This window comes from Centropristis striata, chromosome 4 (genome assembly GCF_030273125.1).
Source record: "Centropristis striata isolate RG_2023a ecotype Rhode Island chromosome 4, C.striata_1.0, whole genome shotgun sequence".
In the NCBI taxonomy this organism is placed as follows: Eukaryota; Metazoa; Chordata; class Actinopteri; order Perciformes; family Serranidae; genus Centropristis; species Centropristis striata.
This window is the reverse complement of record NC_081520.1, coordinates 31,884,300-31,908,656: the sequence shown is the minus strand read 5'-3', so window position 1 is coordinate 31,908,656 and position 24,357 is coordinate 31,884,300. Positions and strand designations below refer to the sequence as shown.

Sequence of the window (24,357 nt, the reverse complement as noted above, 5' to 3'; positions counted from 1 at the left end):
TATTGCTATGAGGAAAAACTTCTTGGTTTAAATCTGTAACACTGTTGTAAAGCCTGTCCAAAGCAAGCTTTTGGTGTCAAGAAGGAAACTTTCTAAGATGAAACAAAGTCCATGATGTGAAAGGTGAAAGGGGAGAGGAAGGGAGAGGTGGAGGCGGGAAAAAATCCCAAAACGGATGATGCATGGATGTGAGGAATGTTGTCGGTCATACAGTAAACTACTGAATGACTCGTGTGTCCAGCAAAGGATGAAAAATGGATATTTGCCACCAGTATTTATTTTAACAAGCAAGGGGCCAAAATGGGATGCAGGCTTATTTTTCAGATGAGTAATGCGTTTACATGAGCCTGTCTTACCAGCAAGATCAGACTGCACTATAATGTATTCTCTAACCCATTGAAGCCTGGAAAGCGGATAAGTCGTTTTGTAGTATTTGTATAAGCTCTCAAATACTTTTTGAATTTCATTTCTATCTGCTACAGAGGCTGCAAAATCTATTATTTAATAGAAGCGTTGACACTTCTGTTGAATTTCCAGAAAAACTTCAGGTTTTAGGGGCTTATTTCTAAAATCGCCCAGAGGTTTTACAGGCGTATCAGGCCTCAATGGGCTAATAGATTGGGCATTAATTACAAATAAAGGTGTTAATACATACAGTATGTACTGCCGCTGGTTAACGTGTATACACAGACAGACATAATGAACTCAGCATGGGGTAGACCATCAGATAGGGGATGTAGGTCGAGTCAATGTCAGAGTACCATGTCACATGGCATAGGCCTTTTATTTCCTGCATCAGCACAGAAAGGAGTCTGTGCATCTGTTTAACTGGGGGCACTGGGGAGGGTGAGTCATTTTGGGTCATTTTGGACACTTGTAAGTTTAACATCCCTTTTCCAGTGACACCCCTGAGTCATTGTGAAGTGTGAACAATGCTGGTGGTATTGCCTGTGTGTTGAAGCTTGTCCGTCTGCTTGTCAGGTGCACGGTGTTGGGATACAGTTTCTTTTACCCAAATCAGCAGGTTGTAATGTTGTTTATGCTGCTTGCTGAACATGGAGGCTGTTGGTGGTAAAATTTCCCTTGTGTAAATGAGGGTGTGTATTTGATCACCTCTCTCTAGCAAACGCAATGCCGGGCCCCGTCATATTTGGCTTTTAACATTTGCTCTCAGTTTGCGATAAAAATATTGGGATATATATCGTATATCAATATTCAGCCTAAATATATTGGGATATGACTTTTGGTCACCATATCACCCAGCCCTACTTTACAGCTGCTTCACCACTGCACTGATCTTATGTGAGCCTTAAATTAAAACATCAGCCAGGCTTTCCCAGCCCCATAGATGCTTATTTACCTCCACTACCATTCAGTTTCAGTGCCCTGTAAAAACGGCGCTGCAGGCGACCACATCAGACACAAGACAGACAGGGACAGCCCTAAAGTTGTGTGCCATGCTGGAGTTTCACTGCTGGACAGACAGACTCTGCTACTCACAAGAAAGTAAACAAAGTGTTTGGCTGAAAACTTGTTTAACACTGGCTAACACAGGCTTCAACTGGCATTACAATTTCAATCAAATGATGCAGGGAAGTTTATTTACAACTTTTAAAAGCTTGTATAGTTTTGCAGAGTAACAACAGACAAGGCAGTAGCTTCATCCCAAGATTCCCTGAAGGCATGTGCTTGCTTAACTCTACGGAGTCTTGAGCTATTTTGTCCATTTTTGAATCCTTTTCCTCCTGCCTGTATACACCACTTAAAAATGTTTAAATACCATGTTGGTATTTTTTTTTCAGCACAACTTCACCTATATGACCTAATAATAATTTATTTTTTTATTCTGACTTACTGGATCAACATTTTGAACCAAAAAGAAAAAAAAAACAAAATAAATGTGATCTTGTGTGTGATCCTGTCATCCAACTCTGTTTTTTATTCTAGCGTTACTGTATTTTATTTGTGTGTTTAGCGTAACAATTTTGGTCATTTTGTGTATTTTTAAGTCATTTAGTGTCTTGGTTAGTCATTTTGTGTCTTTTTTGGGCATTTTGCGTCTTTTGTTGTGTCTTTTTTAGTTATTTTGTCTTTTTTTGGTCATTTTGTGTCTTTTTTAGTCATTTTGTGTCTTCTGTGGGGTTTTTTTTTGTCATTTTGTCTTCTCATTTTGTGTCTTTTTTTTGTCATTTTGTGTCTTTTATGGTCATTTTGTGTATGTTTTTAGCCATTTTGTGTCTTTTTGTGTCTTTTTTTGGTAATTTTGTGTCTTTTATAGTCCTTTAGTCCAACATAAAATGTGATTTAGAATCTTTTTTTCCTTTCAAAACACTATCATGCTCAATAAAAAAATGTAAATGTTGCATATATAACATATAAGAGGGTTACATCCAGTTCTATCATTTTAAACAAAATATATTTGACCTTGTATATCATCATCAAACTGAAACTGGCCTCATGGAGTTTACAGCCAGAACTTTAGAGGTAAATTTACAGTAGGGCTCCACGCTGCTTTGTTTTCTAGTCTGGATGTGATGAAGAAGTCATGCTTTAGCGCTTTTGGAGACTCCAGAGGGTTAAATACTAATTTAAATGACATTTAAACTAATACGAAGGAAACGCTCCTATCTTTTCCTAAAAAACACAGCCAAACGAGGTCGCACAAACAAGTAAAAAGTTCATACAAGCTTGTCTGCTGCGATAAAGTTACTTACAGTACACACAAAGCGTAAGCCCCGTTGACACTCTCGCTGTCCCGCACCAGGAAGCTGCCGTCTCTCCCGGCCCGAGCCAGCAGCTCCTCGGCCGCCGCTCGACTCAGGTCCCGGTGATACCACATTGGCGGTGCGGGCCCCAACGGAGAAACCCCACCACCACCACAACCCCCGGCCATGGCCACAGCCCTTCAAACCGGGTTCAACACTTCCAGACTTCCCCGAAAACCTCCCAGCCTTCCTCCAGACGAGAGAAATAATCCAGAGAAAGAACCGCTGAGAGCCGAAAGAAGCGCAGAAAAGTAGCGTTAACGTTATTCCGACGGTGAAGAGGCTAAAAAAAAATCGACGACGGAGCTACACGTTGTTAATTTGTTAAATAGCACTGTTTCCTCAGTTCCTGAAAGACTCGACACCCTCCTCTTTCACTTCCCAGTCCCACGGAAATCAGGGTATGTAAATCCACACTGGAGACCGGGGAGCAACAGCGGGGACGACCCGCGTCAAACTCACATATTATCAACACAAAACACTTCCTGTTCGTATTTTCACAATAAAACCAATTGCTGACAAATTTGCGTTGAGACACTTTATTTCAAAAGCAAAGTGTGTTTCCTGCTGTGTCCATATCTCGCCAGCTTGACAGAGCTCCCTGGAAAAGAGGGATGAAGGGAGAAAGAGACACTGTGGATGGATAGATAGAGAAAACGAGAGGAGGGATGGAGAGATGGAATGAGAAGTAAAGGAAGGGGCTAATAGACAAGAGGGGCAGTGGTGAAAAGAGGTACATTATTCACCTTTACACCACTTCTCCACTACCTTCAAAAAGAAATGTGCATGATACTTACTACGGGGATTGGCAACTTAAATGCCACAATTTTTCATGGACACCACCACAGGGCCACATATAGGACCGTGCACCAGATATGATGCAACTGCAATTTTAAATATGTTTACAGTGCAGTAACTTAACATATTTCATGCTCAAATGCATGTATAACAGTATAAATAGGAATACAAAAGGTTTGAAGGAAATAAAAAGTAATATTGTGGATTTTAACACTGCATTCTTAAGATTTCATGCTCAAATGCATGTAGTTATACTGAGGGCCACTTCAAATGAGGGTATATATATATATATATATATATATATATATATATATATATATATATATATATATATATATATATATATATATATATGTATGTATAGTATAGTATAGTATACCATAAAGTATACTGTATAGTATGAATACCACAGTGTAAAATTACTCTGTTATAAGTAAAAGTCTTGCATTCAAAATCTTACTCAGGTGAAAACACAGTATTGACATCAAAATATACTTAAAGTGCCAAAAGTAAAATTGCTAATTATGCAGAATGGCCCATTTTAGAAGAATATATATGTATTGATGCATTTGTGTACATCGCTTTAATGTTGCAGCTGGTAAAGATGGAGCTAATCTAAACTATTTTTTGATTAATATTTGGCATTAATAATTTGGAATTGCAAAGTAACCTGTAACTGATGTTGTCAGATGGATGTAGTAGAGTAAAATCATTTTTATCTGAAATGAAGTGAAATAGAAGTATTAAGTAGAACAAAATAGAAATACTCAAATGAAGTAGTACTTGAAAATTCTACTTAAGTACAGTACTTTTAGTTACTTTTCACTACTTTATGCAGGTGAATGGAGGACTTTTACTTCTAACTGAGTGTTTTAACAAAGTCATTTTACTAGTTTTTCTTGAATAAAGGATGCAAATATCTCCTTTGGATATAGGGGTCACTTCGCCCCTTTGTTGAAGTGCAAAAGTGGGTCCTTGGCATGGGCCCAAATTTCTCGCGATAAAATCCACTTTAATCTTTAACGGGTAAAAATCTGCCAATGTGAAGTAAAAGACATTGCAGCTATACTGATAATTCATCACTGTCGATTTCAAGTTTACAAATCCTCAAAAATGGCCTTGTTTATTAGATCCCTTCTCTTGTATCATGGCTGTAAGTTGAAGCCTGGTCAAAGCCTGAACTAAAGCTACAGGGCTTTCCTCTTTGTATAGCAGTGTGACCCACAGCCACTGAAAGACTGCTGTAATTTCTGAACTTTCAATCCAGTTACGCAATTTTTTACTTTTCCAGACAACACACACTTACAAGGCGCAACTGTCCACCTAGGGGCAAGACTGCCAGAACATAGGAAAGCACCAACCCAACATTTAGAGATTGATGCACATTATGTATTTTTCTCTCTAGCTACTCACGAAACGTCTGACTCCAAAAATGTGATATTCACACACACACACACACACGCACACACACACACACACACACACACACACACACACACACACACACAAGAGAGAGTTAAAGTGAGGAGAGTGGGTGAGAGTTAAGCAGACTGTGTGTGTTTGTGTTGCCAATGACCTCAGAAAAGTGGAGTATTAATAGCCACAGGGACAGCAGCCATCCCAAATCTATTTCTGACTATGTCATCACACTGTGTATGCCTGTGTGTGTGTTGTGTGTGTGTGTGTGTGTGTGTGTGTGTGTGTGTGTGTGTGTGTGTGTGAGCTGACTGTAAAAGTATGTGGCTTAGTTAACAATATGTCTGCATGCAGAGATTGTAAAAGCTTGTAAAAGATTGTAAAAGCTGCAAGATGTCACATCGTAATAAAACTACTTTGTCAGCAGTTCATCTTAAAATTAAATAATTTTGCACATTTTTGTTTCTTTTGCATCTTACCAAAATTGCCTGGAAATAAAAGTTAAAGCCTGCAGCCATGCTAAAAGTGCCGCGAGGCTGTAGTGCTCTTTACAACCCCAAAAACCAAATTGTTGGATGGATGAACAATGGATAGAGAACTTTTCTAAAGCTGTGTCTGAGGGATCGGGGCACAACAGGCTATGTTGTTACCAGTGGTGGAATGTAAATAAGTACATTTACTTACTGTACTTAAGTACAATTTTGAGGTACTTGTACTCTACTTGAGTATTTCCAGTTTAGCACTTACTTAGGCAAATATTGTAGTTTTTACTCTACTACATTTAGATGCCAACTTTAGTTACTTTTCAGGTCGAGATTTAACCAGAAAAACATGATCAGTTTAAACTGATTCGATTTTTAAAAAATTAAATCTTACAACAGTTTACTTTGCTCTTTACAAAAAAGCATCAATACAAATAATGTAATAATATATGTAGAACATATAAAACAATCTGAGTGGGTCCATTCTGCATAATGAGTACTTTTACTAGTTACTAGTTCTAAATGCAGGACTTTTGCTTGTAGTGGAGTCATTTCACAGTGTGATATTAGTACTTTTACTTAAGTAAGGGATCTCAATACTTTTTCCACCACTGGTTGTTACCTATGAATCAATTTTGTCAAAACAGTGGCCTTAGCCAGAAAGTAGCTTTTGGCCTACACTTGATGTGACATTATGCAATTTTTTTTTTTTTTTTTTCAAAAAAACTCAAAATAACACCTCATTATGATGGTACACTGACTTGGAATAGAGATAATGGTGCCTCTTTTATTCCCTCTTTGTGCCCCAAACACCTGTTCTTGCTCTATGTTACCTATCTCCTGGGACACATGCAAAAAGCTTTGCAACACTAGTCAACCACCACCAGTGAGCTATAGGAAAAATCATGTTTGAATAAAACTGTTGGATCAATTATGGCTCCAGGATTAACAAACATCTGCAATGAGATGGTTTCAAGCAAGGCCACACCTCTCTTTGTATAGGAACTTGACACACACAGTTCATGCAGAGAAGAGAGACAGGAAAGACGGGCCGTGGGTTCACAGCTGACCTTGCAATACTAAATTACACAGTAGTATCATCAGGAAGGATGTTATTATCAGCTTCAGAAATGGAGCAGCACTTTGACACATCTGATCTGTGTCAAAAGTAAAGGCCACATTTTAAAAATACAAAGATACTGCTGACTGCATCTGCTGTGTCTCTTTAAATCGAATAGATTAAATATCGCAGATCTTGTTAAAGTACAGAGTGCACAAATTGCTAAATGTTTATTTCACACTGATCTTTATCACCAGCTAACGATAAGCTGGTAAAAAGACGTGGTAGAACACATTTAGACGTGGCACTGAAGCACACATATGTAAACTCGTACCCATCACACACACACACACACACACAAACAAACACACACTCTAAAGGGACTGGAACTCCATAATTACCAAGTAGTGGAGCCCACTAACCACTAGCTGGCCCAGACTGGTCATGTGACGGTGTGATCACTGGGGCCCACTGTAGAGAAAAAATGTCCTTCAGTGCAGATCCTGGGTCAGTTTTAGTGTTTCCTCACTGGTGCTTGAGGTTATGAAGGGGTTATTAAATTGATCTATCCTTTGCACTCACATAAATATAATCCCAGAGCTGTGCAGTCATACACTATGTGGCCTGTCCCATCAAGTCTGGTCCAGATGTACAAGTTTATTTTTGCTTTATTTTTTTCATCCACACAAATCCACTGTACTTTTATTTAAAGAAAGCTGCTTTGCTGCCTTGATATGGCTTACTTTTCCATTTATGAATGGTGAACATTCATCCTTTTATCTATTTTTGTTCATGTTTTGCTTTTTTTATGCTGGTGGAGAAAGTAAATATACTGTTTCCAAATGGCAGTTTTATTAGGAGGTAAGTTTGGGGCAGTGCCCCTGTAATATTTAGCCTGGACCCCGCTCTGGCCCCCCAAACAAGACTGTCTTTTAGAGACTGTAGCTGGCTAAGTTTTAAGACTTTAGAGTTTTAGAGAGATGCTGGTATCTTATGAAACCAGAAGACATCAAAAATCCTTTGTTACCAACCATGTCATGGTATATTGTCAGCAGTGGTGTTATGTAAATAAGTACATTTACCCAAGTACTGTACTTCAGTACAATTTTAAGGTACTTTACTTGAGTATTTCCACTTTATTTGACTTCTATTCCACTACATTTTAGAGGCAAATATTGTACTTTTTACTCCACTACATTTAGCTGACAGCTTTAGCTACTTTTCAGGTCAAGATTTAACATGAAAAACATGATACTGTACATTTAAAGTGACTGAAAATGTTATTAAATTATACCACATAAAGGTATATTTAGTGGTTTATTGAGCCTTGGCTTGAGAAAATAAACCACTGCTTACATAATTGAATCAATAATAATAATCTAATCATATATTTGACAGTTTGAATGGGGCCATTCTGCATAATGAGTACTTTTACTTTTGATACTTTAAGTACATTTTCATGCTGATACTTTTGTACTTTTACTGAAGTAAGTTTTGAATGCAGGACTTTTACTTGTAGTGGAGTCATTTCACAATGTGGTATTAGTATTTTTACTTAAGTAAGGGATGTGAATACATTTTCCACCTCTGATTGTCAGCAAAGGGGATGAAATAACTTTTAATAAATATTCTGTGGGGGTACCCACAAGCTTCCCCTTTACAGTCATGCCCACAATGCAATGCAGCTTTTCTCATGCAGTACAAATGTGTCATTTTCTCCTATTATATCTGACTGTACTAGTGTATCTAATTTACACTTTAAAAAATGTTTGTAGAAATTACAGTAAAACACTGTCAAATTACATCAGAAATAGGGCATAAAATTAAAAATTATGTAACATCGTAGTAGACACTTTTAATTACTGTAAATCAAAGAAAACCACAAAACTTGAACTTTTACTGTCATTAACTGTAGGAAACATACAGTGTTGCTGTAAAAAAATAAAATTTTAATGTAAAGTTAATGGAGAAGTACCATGATGTGTGAATGAATGACACAATTATCCTAAAAAATAACGTGAATATTCAGTCTAAATTACAGTTTTTGCTGATATTTACATTTAAATTAACAGTTGAAAACCCAATCGCTGTATTTTTACTGTGAAGTTCTGGCAACCACAGCTGCCGGTATTTTACCGTAAATTAAACAGATTATTTTTTACACTATACATAGATATACACTGGATTGGTTTCCGACAAAAAACAGAACATTTTAATTTAGCACCAAATCTGTGCTACAAATGATATCAACTTAAAAACTGCATGTGGCAGCAGCCTGGCCCTGCTACTTAAAATAGTCTAAATGACCTGGCTGCTTTATGTTTCCAATGACTAAACAGGAGACAAGAAACTAACAAGAGGTGGGAGCCTTTCAAAGCAGCTTTATTGGAATTTCCAAGATTGACACAGGATAGGTCTAGGGTGTTATTTCAGTACATCATAGCAGAGAAAGATGAAAAAGCCAGGAGAAGTAGCGATGTCAGGGCAGAGCCTTGGCGTTGCTGTGCGTTGTTTAGGTAGTACTCAGCTACCTTCCTGTTTGGGTTCGCCCCAGTGAACCAGAGCTGCATGCAGCGGCCTGAGGTGTTGGTGTGGGTGGTGTAAAGGTAGGAATTGGACCAGATTTGTTCACACATGGACTTGGGTGTGGGGTAAACGTCAGTCCACTTTCTGCACTTGCTGTTTGTAGGGCATTTGTTAACACCTGTATGGGAGAAAGACAGTGAGAATGATTGGAGGAATATGATATCAATGCAGTAGTTACAATGGCAATCAGTATAAACAGTGTAATGGAAGAACTCTGTATGTGGTCATGAGCGAGTGATTGTATGGTACTTTCAGGTGCATCTCAATACATTAGAATATGATGGAAAAGTCAATTTCCAGCAGTTCAAGTCAAATAGTCCCAACCAAGTATTGAGTCATATAGATGGACATACTTTTCAGAGGCCAATATTTCCATGTTAAACATACTTTTTAAAATTGTTCTTCTGTGATATTTCATTTTTTATTTTTTATTTTTGGTCTTCAGTAAGTATAAGCCATAATCATTATAAGAAGAAGAAATTAAATAAATTAAGACATGAAATGTTTCGTTCTGTGTGTAATGGATCGATGTAATGTGTTATTTCCACTTTTTGAATTGAATTACTGACATGAATAAACTTTCTATGACATTCTAATTTATTGATGATTGATGATAGATGCACCTGTAGCCCTAAGAAAAGTGTGTAAAAATGCTTATGCAAACAAAATGTTTTATATATTATATAAAAAAATATATATATAATATATATTTTTTATTACATACAAAAATGTGCATGTGTGTATGTGTATGTGTGTGTGTGTGTGTGTGTGTGTGTGTGCGTACCTGTGCTCCAGTCCCATCCCTTGTGCCAGTCAGTCTTGCAGGTGAAATCATTCTTGCAGTCTTCCCACCATGTGTGGCAGTCCTCCTTACACAGAGGCACATCCACGATACGCTCCTTACGCCAGCTCTGATCCACCTGCACAAATATAAATAAATTAGTGTGTTTGATTCATCATTTCAGAACACAAGTGATATATTTCTAACATTAACCTGTTAGAATTCATCTGACCGGGCTATAGACAGTCATAAATGAAACTAGAAGATCTGAGGAATCCATTGGTATTTCTGGAGGGTTTTTGATATTTTTTATCCATTCTTGAATAAATATATAGACAAATAAATAAATGAATAAAGCCAACTTCAGCACCAAATGTGTGTAAACAAATGGTATTAACCAAAAATATTGCTGCAACAATTTATGGGACATATTTGAGCTGGAAATGGACTTCAGACATACTTTAGATCCCCAGTTTTCCGATGATGTATTCCACTTCTATGTGGCATTTATTGTTGACCTGCTATCTCCCCCTAAAAATCCACGGCCACCACCCCAATTCTCTATAAAGGGGGCAGAATGATAAGGGGTTAAACTGCTTGCCCCCATAGTTGCAATGGTATTGTCCATCAGGTGAGTTTTTTTTTTTTAAAAAGGCGTTCACAACACACACATTGGGCACATTACAAAGTCTCTCTTTAAAGAATGTAATTAGCTAGTAAACTTTTATTACTAGGATTAGAATAATTGCAACATTCTGTTTGTGGATTTAACTATCCTGACAAGACCTTTTATCTTCCTATGCTGCCATCTAGTGGTCTAATAACGCATATACAAGGGTGGCTGGGAGCACAATACACACTTGTTGTATCCAGGGCCCCAGATGTGGTGAGCACTCATAGAAGCACGTGTCCTGGATGAAATGTTTCTTGCACTGGGGGCTCATGACACCACAGTGATTCCAGTTGAAGTTGTACAGGTAGGAGTTATCGCTGTGGGCTTCTTCGGTGGTGTTGGCCATACAGCATGCATTCTCACGCCAGGGAGCACACTGGAAAGAGGAAAAGGAGAGAGGGGTCATTGCATGCTGTTGAACCGAAAAAACATTGTTTCAATGTAGAAAACATTTGAATCTCCCAGCATTTCACCATTTGATTTGTTTTTTCATTTAAGTTTATCCTTTATTTATTTATCGAGGAATCATTGAGGGCAACCCCTCACTTACAACGATGTCGAGAGTACAGAAAAAACACAATGAAGTACAAACAACAGCAGACAAAACACTTGAAAAAACATTAAAAACAGTTGCAGTGAAAGGCAGAGTTATTGATTATCATAGTTTTAAACTGGCCCATAGTTATAATTGTGTTGAGTTTGAGTGAATGTTGTAAGATGGTCCAGGTAGATGCAGCAGAGAAACTGAAAGCAGTTTTTCCAAATTCAGTATTTGTCCTGGGAACATTGAGCATTAAGCATTAATCATGTTGGATAACTACTATGACCAGTTTAATAAACAACTGAGGTATGGTGACACGTTGCCTATCAAGACTTTATAGATGAAAATGAAAAGGTGTAACCCTTTATCAGGCAAAGAACTACATTTGGTAACTTCAGGTAATATTTAGAGTAAAAAGTAGCAAATTTACTAGAAAAAAAGTAGCAAATTTACTAGAAAAAAAGTTGCAGGTTTAAGAGATTTAAAGTGGCAAATCTGCGCGAAAAAAGTTGCAGATTTACGAGAAAAAAGTGGGAAAAAAGCAACTTTTTTCTCCCAGATTCACCACTTTAACCCTTAATAGGGCACTCATTGAAATACTTGAAAATTCCAAATTTCAACCCTAGAGAATATTGAAGGATATTACATACAGCCAGAATGTGTAAAAAAAACATACAAAAATAATATTTTGAGAAAAAAGTTTACGAGATTAAAGTGGCAAATCTACAAGAAAAAAATGAGAGTAGATTTATGATATTTAAAGTGATGAATCTGGGAGAAAAAAGTAGCTTTTTTCCCCACTTTAAATCTCTTAAATCTGCAACTTTTTTTCTTGTAGATTTGCCACATTAATCAAGTAAATTTGCAACTTTTTTCTCGAAATATTACCTGAAGTTACCAAATATAGTTCTTGGCCTGATAAAGGGTTTATCTGTTTGTGTTCATCACCTGGAGGTAAAGTTGTCCCTCAGGACCAGGTTCTACTTTGTGGTGTTTGGCGTCCATACACATGTTGAGTTTGTCCAGAGACAGAGCGCCACTGGAGAGGGCTAGCAGCAAGGTCAGGACAACCCACATGGCTCTGCAGCAGGGAGGCAATAATAACACACATCAATGGGGGGGAAAAAATGGAATGAGAGCCAAAATACAGCACTGGACAAGAGTTGAAATCCATATTAGAGGCATTTCCTGTATCCTCTAATCTGAGTAAGACACACACACACACACACACACACACACACACACACACACACACACACACACACACACACTCTCTCTTCCGTGTTTTTTTCCGGTCGACTACTCCTCCCGGATTTCGACTTTTTTCTTTTCATTTTGACTTTTTTCTCTTCACTTCGACTTTGGAAGTTCTGTGAAGGATCGGTTAGTAGAAATGTAAAACACTTCTTCTTTATGGAAATTAGAATCTGAAGTACAACAAAAAAGGGCAGAAAATTCATGTTCGCAAAGACTCAAACTCATGTGACATGTGACAAACAGGACAGAAATGCATTTGATATACACAGTGGTGTACATTTTCTTTACTTAAGTACAATTTTGAGGTACCTGTACTTTACTTGATTATTTCCATTTATGTAACTTTGTACTTCTACTCCACTACATTTAGAGGCAAATATTGTACTTTTTACTCCACTACATTTAGCTGACAGGTTACGTTTACTTTTGAGGTCAAGATTTAACATAAAAACCCATGATGCATTTAAAGAGATTACAAACTTTTATAAATTAAACCACAAAACAGTATATTAAGTGATCGAAAATATCAACAACAGACAGCATTACAATACTGCTTACATAAATGCATCGATAATAATAATCTAATAATACATTTAGAACATATAAAACAATCTGAGTGGGTTCATTCTGCATAACAAGTACTTTTACTTTTGGTACTTTCAGTACATTTTGATGCTGATAAATAATTTTGTACTTTTACTTCAGTAAGTTTTGAATGCAGGACTTTTACTGGTAGTGGAGTCATTTCACAGTGTGGTAGTAGTACTTTTACTTAAGTAAGGGATCTGAATACTTCTTCCAACACTGCAGTGGTGGAAAAAGTATTCTGATCCTTTACTTAAGTGAAAGTACTCGTTATTCAGAATGGACCCACTCCGATGGTTTTATGTATTCCCATAGTGTTCTGGGTGTTGAAACTCTGACTAAACACCAAGTTAAACCACAGCCAATGATGACAGAGTTGCAGTAAATTTTTACCATTTACTGTTACTCTTCTTCATTAACATGCTGGTGAAAACTGCAAATAAAGCGAAACAAAAATATTTTAACTAAATATTGCAACAAGCACAGCTGTAAACATGATACACATTAGAATCAGCTTGTATATAATTGTAATTGACAATCTTTTTAACTTAACTTATCAAATACATTTATTCATGAAATCACTGCTAACATATGAAGATGTTGCATATAAAATCCAACTTACGGCATTGTTTCTATGATGCTTCAGAGTGGATGAACAGATTGCTTTCAGAGCATGCAACACATGTCTGCCTTGGTTTGTTCCAGTCATGGAAAAGCTGAAGTAACTACACAGGAAGTGACTAAATTATATATATTTATTATTTCTATTTTTTATTTCAATTCTTAATATATTATTACATTATTTGTATTGAGGCATTTATGTAGGAAGCATTTTAATTTCTTCAAGATAAGGGTCATTTTAACTACTTAATACACTTTTATGATGTTTAATTGAAAAACAACATCTTTTCACTTTAAATTTATCATGATTTTCATGTCAAAAGTTAGCTGACTAAAGGTGTCAGCTAAATGTAGTTGTTAAAAGTACAATATTTACCTTAAAATGTAGTGGAGTAGATGTATAAAGTTACATAAAATGGAAATACTCCAGTAAAGTACAACTACCTCAAAATATTACTAAAATATGACTTACTACTTGATATGCCTGTTTTAGGAAAAGTTGGGTCTGTTTAAGAATTTTGTAATATATATTTTCCTTTTCAAATGCATCCAGTTTGTTATATGATGGTAAAACTGTTTCAAACAAACCATTGTTTTATGTTTCAAGGTGAACTCACTATAACATGATATCTAATGGACATTTGCCCACCTGAACATCTCTTATTCAGGTTATGACGCAGTGCTTAATCATTTCTCAGAAACCTCGTTGTAACATTACAACACAACAACAAATTATATATAAATCTGTTTATTTTTCATTTCTATGTGGTAAAATATGGGAAATAGGCATCACTGCAAAGGCAGTGTGAATTTCCTTCATTTCAAAAAAGAAAAATAAATAGAAAAAAAATAAATAGAAAAATATTTCTATTTGTAACTACGAGCAGCTTATATATGTAACATCTAATTTTGAGACCAATGGGAAGATTTTCTCAAACAATGATGAACAGATTCACGTTACCTTGTTAGATTCTGTGATGATTCGTTCCTGAAGGGATTAGCCTACAAGTCAGCGTTACCAGTCACCTCTTACACACTCCTCAAGACAAAATAAGACACATCTGTGCATGCATAAGTCTCCAGTGTCCAAAGTCTGCCGTATGTGTGTGTGTGTGTGTGTGTGTGTGTGTGTGTGTGTGTGCATTTGAGATAGGGAGAGGGGACGAGAAAGGTAATTCTCAGAGTTTTATTACTGTGAGAAGGGTTAAGTTATCTCAAGGTCTACCCTGCATCTCTCTCTCTCTCTCTCTCTCTCTCTCTCTCTCTCTCTCTCTCTCTCTCTCTCTCTCTCTCTCTCACCCACACACACACACACACAAACTCCGGTGCAACATTTTGTGGAAAATGGCAGTGTGACCTGAAAGCAATAAGAAGAGTTAAATAGGTGACAAATAAAGATAAGTTTATGCTGCATCTGTGTTTGTACTCTCCTGATTCAACAAATTTTTTACACATTACAAGGATCTTGAAGTGAGTCATTTGAACAGAAGTTACAGCTGCTGATATAGAGTAGGCAACACGATAGAAGTCCTCAGATAAAGTTAAAAAGAGAGAGAGAGCACACATATCAATAATTTTAGCAGCTTTCTTATTGTTTGAACAGAATATTTGTTATTGTACTGTTTGATATATATATATATGTATATATATATGTATGTATGTATGTATGTATGTGTGTATATATATATATATATACATATATATATATATATATATATATACATATATATATATATATATATATATATATATGTATATATATATGTATATATGTATATATGTGTGTATATATATATATATATATATATATATATATATATATATATACATATTCTCAGGTTTTCAATCCATATATATATGATAATTTCCTAAACGGCTTGCCGTGATATATATGTATATGTGTATACATATATAATACACACACACACATACACACACACACACACACACACACACACATATTTCACATTATATGATTTAACTGTATCTTAGCAGTGTCTCAACATGGTCAACTCTGGTTTATCATTTGTATCACTAAGTAGCCTACATTGCCATTACATCAGAAATAACAGACAAACACACAAAGTATTCCAAGAAAATTCTCGTAGCCTCCTTATTTTTAACCTAGGTTTCTTAGGTATTATACTGGCACCAAAGCGGAACCTTTGTGAAGTGAGACTGTGTGACCGGAAACAGTGATCGGTTAACACCAACTACTTCCGGTTAAATTTGTTTTGAAAAATTTGAAAGCTGGAGCGAGAGATTGGCAGGTACCTAAACTGTCTATACATTCGGTTTTAATTACGGCTAAAGTTGTATATATTGCATAATAATTTTTCAGCTGGAAGACTGGTGGTGGTAACATTACATTTTAGAGTTTGTATGTCATAACACAGGAAGACTTTAAATCGTACGTTAACGTACCGTGTCCCTCCATCTGCTCCTGTGTCATTTTAAATAGTGTTTTTTCTTACCCATTTTTGTTGCTCCATTTCTTCCTCTAGACCCGGGTTTTAGCGTCCTGTTTTTGTGTAAAAGTGGAGTACGGTATATATCCCCCAAAGAAGGCTACCCCCAGGCTCTGTGACATCGTGTTTGTGTTTGTCCCCTTGTGACAGACATGTCCACGCTGTTCCCCTCTCTCTTCCCCCGGATCACGGAGTCCCTGTGGTTCAACCTTGACCGGCCCTGTGTGGACGAGACCGAGCTGCACACGCAGGAGCAGCAGCACCAAACCTGGGTAAACACCACCTCTGTCTCTCTCTCTCACTCATGCTCACAGTTTAATTCCATGGAGTCTTGAGATATTTTGTCCATTTCTGAATCCTTTTCATCCTGCCTGTATACACCACTTAGAAAATGTTTAAATGCCACGTTGGTATTTTTTTTCAGCACAACCTCACCTATATGACCTAATAATAATTCAGTTTTATTCTGACTTACTGGATCAACATTTTGAACCAAAAAAAAAAACAAAGAAAAACCAACATAAATGTGATCTTCTGTGTGATCCTGTCATCCAACTCTGGCTTATATTCTAGTGTGACTCTATTTTATTTGTGTCTTGTGTGTTTAGCATAACAATTTGTCATTTTGTGTATTTTTTAGTCATTTTGTGTCTTTGTAAGTCATTTTGTGTCTTTGTAAGTCATTTTGTGTATTTTTTTGGGACATTTTGTGTCTTTTTTAGTCCTTTTGTCCAACATAAAGTTATTTTGAATATTTTTTTAACTTTCAAAACACGATCATGCTCAATAAAGAATTTGAAATGTTGCAAATGTGAACAAAGTTTGCAAATATAACATATAAGAGGGTTACATCCAGTTCTATCATTTTATGCTAAATATATTTGGCCTTGTCTCGAGTTGTACTTGGTATATCATCATCAAACTGAAACTGGCCTCATGGAGTACTTGTATTTTACTTTAGGATTTTCATTTTAGTAACTTTATACTTGTACTTCACTACATTTTGAGGCAAATTTTGTACTTTTTACTCCGCTACATATAGCTTCCAGCTTTAGTTACTTTACAGGTTTAACATAAAAACATGATCAATTTAAAGTTGTTAGACTCTTAAAATTAATTCTTATAACAGTATATAAAGAAGTTAAACAAGCCTTGTCTTTACACAATTAAAACACTGCTTAGTACATAAAAGTATCAAGACAAATAATTAGTATGAAGTAGTATTAATATCTTTAGAATATAAAAATAACAATCTGAGTGGATCCATTCAGCATTACGAGTACTTTTACTCTTGAAACTATAAGTACATTTTGATGCTGATACTTTTGTACTTTTACTTCAGTAAGTTTTGAATGCAGGACTTTTACTTGTAGTGGAGTCATTTCACAATGCTGTATTAGTACTTTGAGTAAGGGATCTGAATACTTCTTCCACCAATGCCTTTTAGTTTAAAAGCCAGAAGTAGAGGAATGGGTTTGGGGGTGGGTGGCTTGTTGGAAGTATATTTTCTTTTTCATTGCATTTAATGTATTCTTCCCTTTTCACTGTTGTAAAACCAATAAAAATATATTTTTGTAAAAGTGCTCTTTATCTCTCCTTTAGCTGCAGAGCATTGCTGAGAAAGACAACAACCTGATGCCCATCGGGAAACCTATTTTCGAGGTGATGTTTGCACTTTAGGTTATAATCAGAAGATGCATTTTAAGTGAAAAATGCTTCTCTTTGTGTTTCACCAATGCCACAGTATGAAACACACTAATAAGGTTTCCTTCATTTATGTCATCTGACTTTACTGCGGTCCAGGCCGGATATGAGGACGAGGAAGAGGAGGATGATGAGGATGAGGAGGACAGCGAGGAAGACTCGGAAGATGAAGAGGACATGCAGGACATGGATGAGATGAACGACTATAATGAGTCACCTGATGATGGAGAGATCAATGAGGTGCTTTAATTATGATTTGTAGAAAGTCAGTGCGGTAAATGACTGATGCAGACCACAGTGTAACTCATTTTCTAACACCAGTTTTAAAAAAAACCTCGACTTAGGTTTTGCTAAAGGAAAACTTCAAACCACTAAATGATCATGTACAGTCATGTAAGAAATGATTAGACCACCATGGTTTTCTTCAATTTCTTGTTCATTTTAATGCCTGGTACAACTAAAGGTACATTTGTATGGACAAATATAATGATAACAACAAAAATAGCTGATAAGACTTTATTTATTTATTTTTTTAAACTAAACTCTTATGAGCTATTCTTGTTGTTTTTATATTTGTCCAAACAAATGTACCTTTAGTTGTAACAGGCATTAAAATGAAGAAAACAAGGGAGGTCTAATATTTTTTTTCCATGACTGTATATATAAATTATTCCCCTGTGTTCCCTTTAATTCTTGAAGAAAACCTTTTTTTTCTTTGCACGCCTCCACTGTGATCAAAGACTCCACTCCAAAAGTGGAAACAATGTTTGATGAATGGTGGATGAATGGAAAAAGAATGGAGGTCGCATTGAACAACAGCAAAGCCATATATAAAAAAAACTGTTTACACTTGTGCAGTTTAATCCAAGTCTTAGTTATCCTTTTTAGCTTTCTCTCCTCTCCCCAAACTGGGAAATAATCATCTTTAATCTGGCTCTGTTACTTTCTGTCAGGTGGACATGGAGGGACCCGACCAGGATCAAGACCAATGGATGATTTAAGACAAATTTAGTCTCCATCAAACTGTCTGGCACTGGATTTCTACTCCCCACTTGAAGCATGACTGCTGCCCAACAGATGTGGGGGTTTTTAAGTTTGTGTAAAAAGGAAAGGAATATAGCTGAATCAGAGCTTGTAACATAATGTCCCAGCCCAACTGTTCTCATTTCAGGCTGCAGTTGACTTTTGGAGGCCCAGCACATTGTTGGACATCATTGTGAGTTTTGTTACCTGGCACAGGCATAGACACACACACACACACACACACACACACACACACTCACACTCACACTCACACACTAATAAAGTGGCAGCAGTTGGCGTCAGCCCAGTGATCTTTCATTTAAACTTTAACCTTGTCATATCTTTGTCATGTGCCACTTCTCAGAGAGCCTCCAAACAGCTGACTGGGCACAAGCAACAGTTCAGTCAGCTAAATAATTTGTTACCTATGAATGAGACTTAACAGGAGAGTACGGTTTTGTTTCATAGTGTTGTGTATGCTGCTAATCTTTAGTCACATATATCATATTTCCCAGTGAAGCTTGTAAAATAGTTGTATGTTCAGATGCTGCGTTAGTTCTCATTGACATAAATGTTTTAACTATGTCAAAAGCAAAAGCAGCTGTTACTTTTGAACTGAAATCTGAGTTCAAGGACAGATACTCTTATGTTTATGGTTGCTTAGGCTTTATTTGTATTGAAATGAACAGAAGCCTTAATTTTTTCTATTAAAATAAATAATTTTGATGAAACCATGTTTTTCTGTTGTCTACTATTTAATTTTAATAATAAACACATGGAATAAAGGGCTCGGTGTTAAGATAAACCTAGCACTGATAAAGGGGAACAGTTATGAATGTGTTCTTGGTAAAAATGTATGGTTTGGGTGTTACCGATGTCTACAGTTTCTACATTTCTTATCTGGAGATGTGAACATATGATGGTTACATTTCCTACCTGGGGGCCAACATTTTCTTCAGTATTAAACTTGTACATAAAGGAAATTTAATGCAAATCTCCCAGTAGGTGTATCCTTTATTAGCGATGACTGGTGGTGACAAATGAAGAAGATCTCCAGATTAATGGATATTGTTTTATATTAAGGTTGGTGTTGGGGTTCCTAAATTGGTAAGTTCTGTTGTTTTTTTTACAGAAGAGGGAGCTATTGAGGTATTTTGGAAGATATTCATGCAGAGCCTCCAGAGATACAGTCATGGAAAAAATATTAGACCCATGTTTTCTTAAATTTCTTGTTTATTTTAATGCCTGGTACAGCTAAAGGTACATTTGGTTGGACAAAAATAACTTATACAAGTTTAAGGGCTGATATCTAGCCATTTTCCATGGTTTTCTTGATAATAACCAAAATCATTATTAAGAAAACCATGGAAAATGTCTAGATATCAGCTCTTGAATTAAACTCTTATGAGCTATTTTTGTTGTTATCATTATATGTGTCCTAACAAATGTACCTCTAGTTGTACCAGGCATTAAAATGAACAAGAAATTGAAGAAAACAAGGATGGTCTAATATTTTTTACCATGACTGTATAAAACATCTCTGGAAAATTAAATACTTAGACAGTTTTCAGGAGAATGTAACTTTTAAGGAACATTTAACATTTACATTATAATTAACAATTTATTTACCAGGGTTTTGCCGTCATCAATTAATCTCTTGCAACTGCCAAAAATGTGTATATCTGACAACCCATTCTACATGATCTATTTAATTCCCTGGTACACCAGCTCAGCCATCCCGTCTCGGATGCCTTTGCTGTACTCCAGCGTGGCCCGATGGACCCTCCACTCATATAGGCCGCTCTTGCGGATATGTCTGAGAAACTTTGGCGCCCCGGGGAACAGCACGTTGTCGGCCACGATCATAGAGCCTTTTCCTAGCAGACCAGAACCCTCCAGCATCTGAAACACACACAGAGGCAGAATCATGTCACTGAGGGAGTTGACCAGGTAACATAAAAAAAAAGCTCACAACTGTGGTATAAGCACAATTTCAGATGAATGTGTATTACAAAAGTCCCCTTGATAGTACAGGTGCATCTCAATAAATTAGAATATCATAGAAAAGTTTATTTATGTCAGTAATTCAATTAAAAAAGTGTAAATAACACATTATATATATCCATTACACACAGAATGAAACATTTCATGTCTTCATTTATTTAATTTCTTCTAATTATAATGATTATGGCTTATATTTAATGAAGACCTAAAATTCTGTGTCTCAAAAACAAATTTAATATTACAAAGACCAATTTGTATGTATGTATACATGTATGTATACATAAGTATGTATATGTAAGTATGTTTAATATGGAAATGTTGGCCTCTGAAAAGTATGTCCATCTATATGACTCAATACTTGGTTGGGGCTGTTTGACTTGAACTACTGAAAATGGACTTTTCCATCATATTCTAATTTATTTAGATGCACCTCTATACTCAGTTATGTTTTTTAAAAAAGCAGGTGGAGTTGCTATGCAAACATATAAGATATATTTATATTTTGTTAAAATGAGGTGCTCCTTTAAATGAAGCCTGGCATGAATGTTTTCATATAATGGCAATTGTGACTCCTCAACTCTTTCTGTGATGAAAAGGCTCTGCAGCTAGTCTGGTGCTTTTGTGTGTCCCATGTGTTAAATGATCAAAGCCATAAATTAATCACGACAAAACTGCTGAAAGACCACTCACAACTAACAAAGGATCTCTAATTAATGCACAGAAAGAAGAAAAGGTCTACATCACTCTAAGGTACATTGAATACTAGAGACGGCCAGCATAAGACCCTTAATGAGGCTGAAACTACTGGGACATTTCAACAACACAAACATTTCATGTCGTAATTTATTTAACATCTTCAAATTTTAATGATTATGGCTTACATTTAATGAAGACCTAAAATTCAGCGTCTCAAAGAATTGAATATTACAAAATACCAATTTTAAAGTATGTTTAATATGGACATTTTTTGAGATGCCCCTGAATGTTTTGAAGGGACAGGCTTCTGCAAAATTAAAGTAAATATTCATAATAGTCACCTGCAGATCAGGGAGGTAGCATTTCTTCCAGTGGTCCATGAAGACAAAGTCCAGCCTTTCCAAACCATAATCTGAGCGCAGCCGAGGGATGACCTCATCGGATGGATTCACAATGAGCTCCACCTGGAGAACACACAGCATGGATGTTTCAAGGGCATAAAATATGTTCAATACATGGAGCTAAAAATGTCCCAGACTGATGAAAAAAAGAATAATGGTGATGGCCTGTCTTTTGGAGCTACTTAAAAACAAGCTCACAGAGATGGGAGTGGATCTTTCCTTCATCTCCTGGATCACAGATTACCTGACAGGAAGACCACAGTATGTCAGATTGGGGAACTGTGTTTCTGGGACATTAATGAGCAGCACAGGGGCTCCACAAGGCACTGTTCTGGCTCCATTCCTGTTCTGTTCTGCCACATCCAGAAGTACTCCGACGACACTGCTATTGTGGCATGTATCAGGAATGGACAGGAATCTGAATGTAGGGATCTGATAAAAGCCTTCAGTGACTGGAGTCACAAGAACTATCTCCTACTGAACACCTCAAAGACTGAGGAAATGATCATAAATTTGCACAGGTTCAAGCCCCCTCTTCAGCCAGTGAATACCTGTGGGGTGGACATCGAGGTGGTGCCAAGTTATAAGTATCTAGATGTATACCTGGATAATAAGTTGGATTGGTTCCTAAACACAGATGCTCTCTACAAAAAGGAAGCTCAGCTCTTAAGGAAGCTCAGATCTCTGGACATCTGTAGTAAGATGCTGCAGATGTTTTATCAGTCTGTGGTGGTAGTGTGTTGTTTTATGCTGCAGTCTGCTGGGGAGGCAGCATCAGACACAGAGATGCAAGGTGGTTGGACAGACTGGTCTAAAGAGCTGGTTCTGTGGTTGGAGCCAGGTTGGACACAATGGAGGAGGTGGTGGAGAGATGACCTGTCAAGATGTTCAAGTTCATCCTGAAATACCCGGATCATCCGCTACACAAAACCTTTATGGACCAAAAAAACAGCAGTGGACGGCTCCTCTCTCTCCGTTGCAGGACGGAGAGATTCAAAAGATCCTTCACTCCTACAGCCATCAGACTGTCTCATTCTAACAGAGATTCTACCACAGTAACTGAATTTCCCCTCGGGGATGAATAAAGTAATATTGATTTTTGATTTAACTGATTTCATCAAATGACAGCAGTGGACACACCGTTTACATGCTTCTGCTCTCTCACCGTGTCATCATCAAACCCGGCCAGGCGGATGATTTTCTCAGCAATAGCAGCATTTCTCTGGTCCATCTCAAGACTGTAGAGCCGGCCACCCAGGGGCAGAGACTTGGCAATCCGCACAGTGCTGTACCCACAGTGGGCCCCCAGCTCCAGCACTGTGAGGGGGCTCTGCTCCATCAGCAGCCGGTCCAGGATCTTCCCTATACACCAAAAGCATCATGTAAAATCACCCTAATAAACAGATGAATTGTTGTGCAAGGTCAGCTTCCTTGTCACCTTTTTTAGGCCCGATGTTGCTGATGAACTCCACCTTGCTGCACCACACATCGAAGGCGTCCAGGATGCTGTCGGGGTCTCCAGGAATGGCGTGAGTGAGAACATACTGGTAGGCACGCTCCTCACGGCTCAGACCAGTAACACAGTCCCTCCATATTCTGACCAGAACTGCCCGATAGAACAGCACAAAGTAGTGACGGCACCTGATGATAATTGTCAGCAGGAGGGGGATGAAGGCCAGAGCGATAGCAGCAGACACCATTGTAGCTTGTATCAAGAAAGAGACACACAGATGTATATTTTTTAGACACTTACAGATGCATCTCAATGAATTAGAATATCATAGAAAAGTTTATTTATGTCAGTAATTCAATTCAAAAAGTGGAAATAACACATTATATAGATCCATTACACACAGAATGAAACATTTCACGTCTTAATTTATTTAATTTCTAATTATAATGATTATGGCTTACATTGAATGAAGACCTAAAATTCAGTGTCTCAAAAATTCTAATACTACAAAATACCAATTTTAAAAAGTATGTTCAATATGGAAATGTTGGCCTCTGAAAAGTATGTCCATCTATATGACTCAATACTCTGTTGGGGCTGTTTGACTGAACTACTGGAAATGGACTTTTACATCATATTCTAATTTATTGAGATGCACCTGTATACTCAGTTATGTTCAAAAAAGCAGGTAGAGTGGCTATGCAAACATATAAGACATATTTATATTTTGTTTAAATGAGGTGCTCCTTTAAATTAACTTTTGCATGAATGTTTTAATTTAATGGCAATTGTTATTTCTCAACTCTTTCTGTGATTAAAAAAAAGACTCTGCAGCTAGTCTTTATATTTCACATGTATTAAATGATCAAAGCCATAAATTAATCACGACAAAACTACTGAAAGACCACTCACAACTAACAGAGGATCTCTTATTAATGCACAGAAAGAAGAAAAGGTATAGAGTCATGGAAAAAATTATTAGACCACCCTTGTTTTCTTCAATTTCTTGTTCATTTTAATACCTGGTACAACTAAAGGTACAT

The 24,357-nt window shown here is 36.8% G+C and overlaps 4 protein-coding genes across 5 annotated transcripts in view; 1 reads left to right on the top strand and 3 right to left on the bottom strand.

Annotated features, from left to right (window-relative positions):
• The window catches only part of inppl1a (inositol polyphosphate phosphatase-like 1a), a 39,920-nt gene extending 36,767 nt beyond the window's left edge, over positions 1 to 3,153 (bottom strand). Inside the window, exon 1 of the mRNA XM_059331667.1 lies at positions 2,715 to 3,153. Within this exon, the coding sequence (XP_059187650.1) occupies positions 2,715 to 2,893 (179 nt within the window). The 5' untranslated portion in view covers positions 2,894 to 3,153. The remainder of the gene's footprint in view (positions 1 to 2,714) is intronic.
• Positions 3,154 to 8,913: 5,760 nt separating this feature from the next.
• Positions 8,914 to 14,660, bottom strand: folr (folate receptor). Its single transcript, XM_059331919.1, has 5 exons — positions 14,527 to 14,660; positions 12,051 to 12,183; positions 10,749 to 10,937; positions 9,892 to 10,027; positions 8,914 to 9,225 (listed from the first exon to the last, which is right to left on the bottom strand). Exons 2-5 carry the CDS (start codon positions 12,177 to 12,179, stop codon positions 8,951 to 8,953), a joined length of 729 nt encoding a protein of 242 aa, XP_059187902.1. The 5' UTR covers positions 12,180 to 12,183; positions 14,527 to 14,660; the 3' UTR covers positions 8,914 to 8,950.
• A 1,079-nt stretch (positions 14,661 to 15,739) lies between these two features.
• On the top strand, positions 15,740 to 19,495 carry anapc15 (anaphase promoting complex subunit 15). Of its 2 annotated transcripts, none has more exons than XM_059331274.1 (5): positions 15,740 to 15,835; positions 16,070 to 16,305; positions 17,636 to 17,695; positions 17,837 to 17,977; positions 18,691 to 19,495. In XM_059331274.1, the coding sequence occupies exons 2-5, from the start codon at positions 16,186 to 16,188 to the stop codon at positions 18,736 to 18,738; spliced, it is 369 nt and encodes a 122-aa protein (XP_059187257.1). In that variant the 5' UTR covers positions 15,740 to 15,835; positions 16,070 to 16,185; the 3' UTR covers positions 18,739 to 19,495. The 2 variants fall into 2 exon arrangements, with proteins under 2 accessions (XP_059187257.1, XP_059187258.1); XM_059331275.1 differs by having other exon boundaries at positions 15,780 to 15,835; positions 16,184 to 16,305.
• Positions 19,496 to 20,464: 969 nt separating this feature from the next.
• tomt (transmembrane O-methyltransferase) lies at positions 20,465 to 23,561 on the bottom strand. The gene is made up of 4 exons (XM_059332080.1): positions 23,300 to 23,561; positions 23,027 to 23,223; positions 21,802 to 21,924; positions 20,465 to 20,662 (listed from the first exon to the last, which is right to left on the bottom strand). The coding sequence occupies exons 1-4, from the start codon at positions 23,559 to 23,561 to the stop codon at positions 20,465 to 20,467; spliced, it is 780 nt and encodes a 259-aa protein (XP_059188063.1).
• Between the last annotated feature and the right edge of the window lie 796 nt (positions 23,562 to 24,357).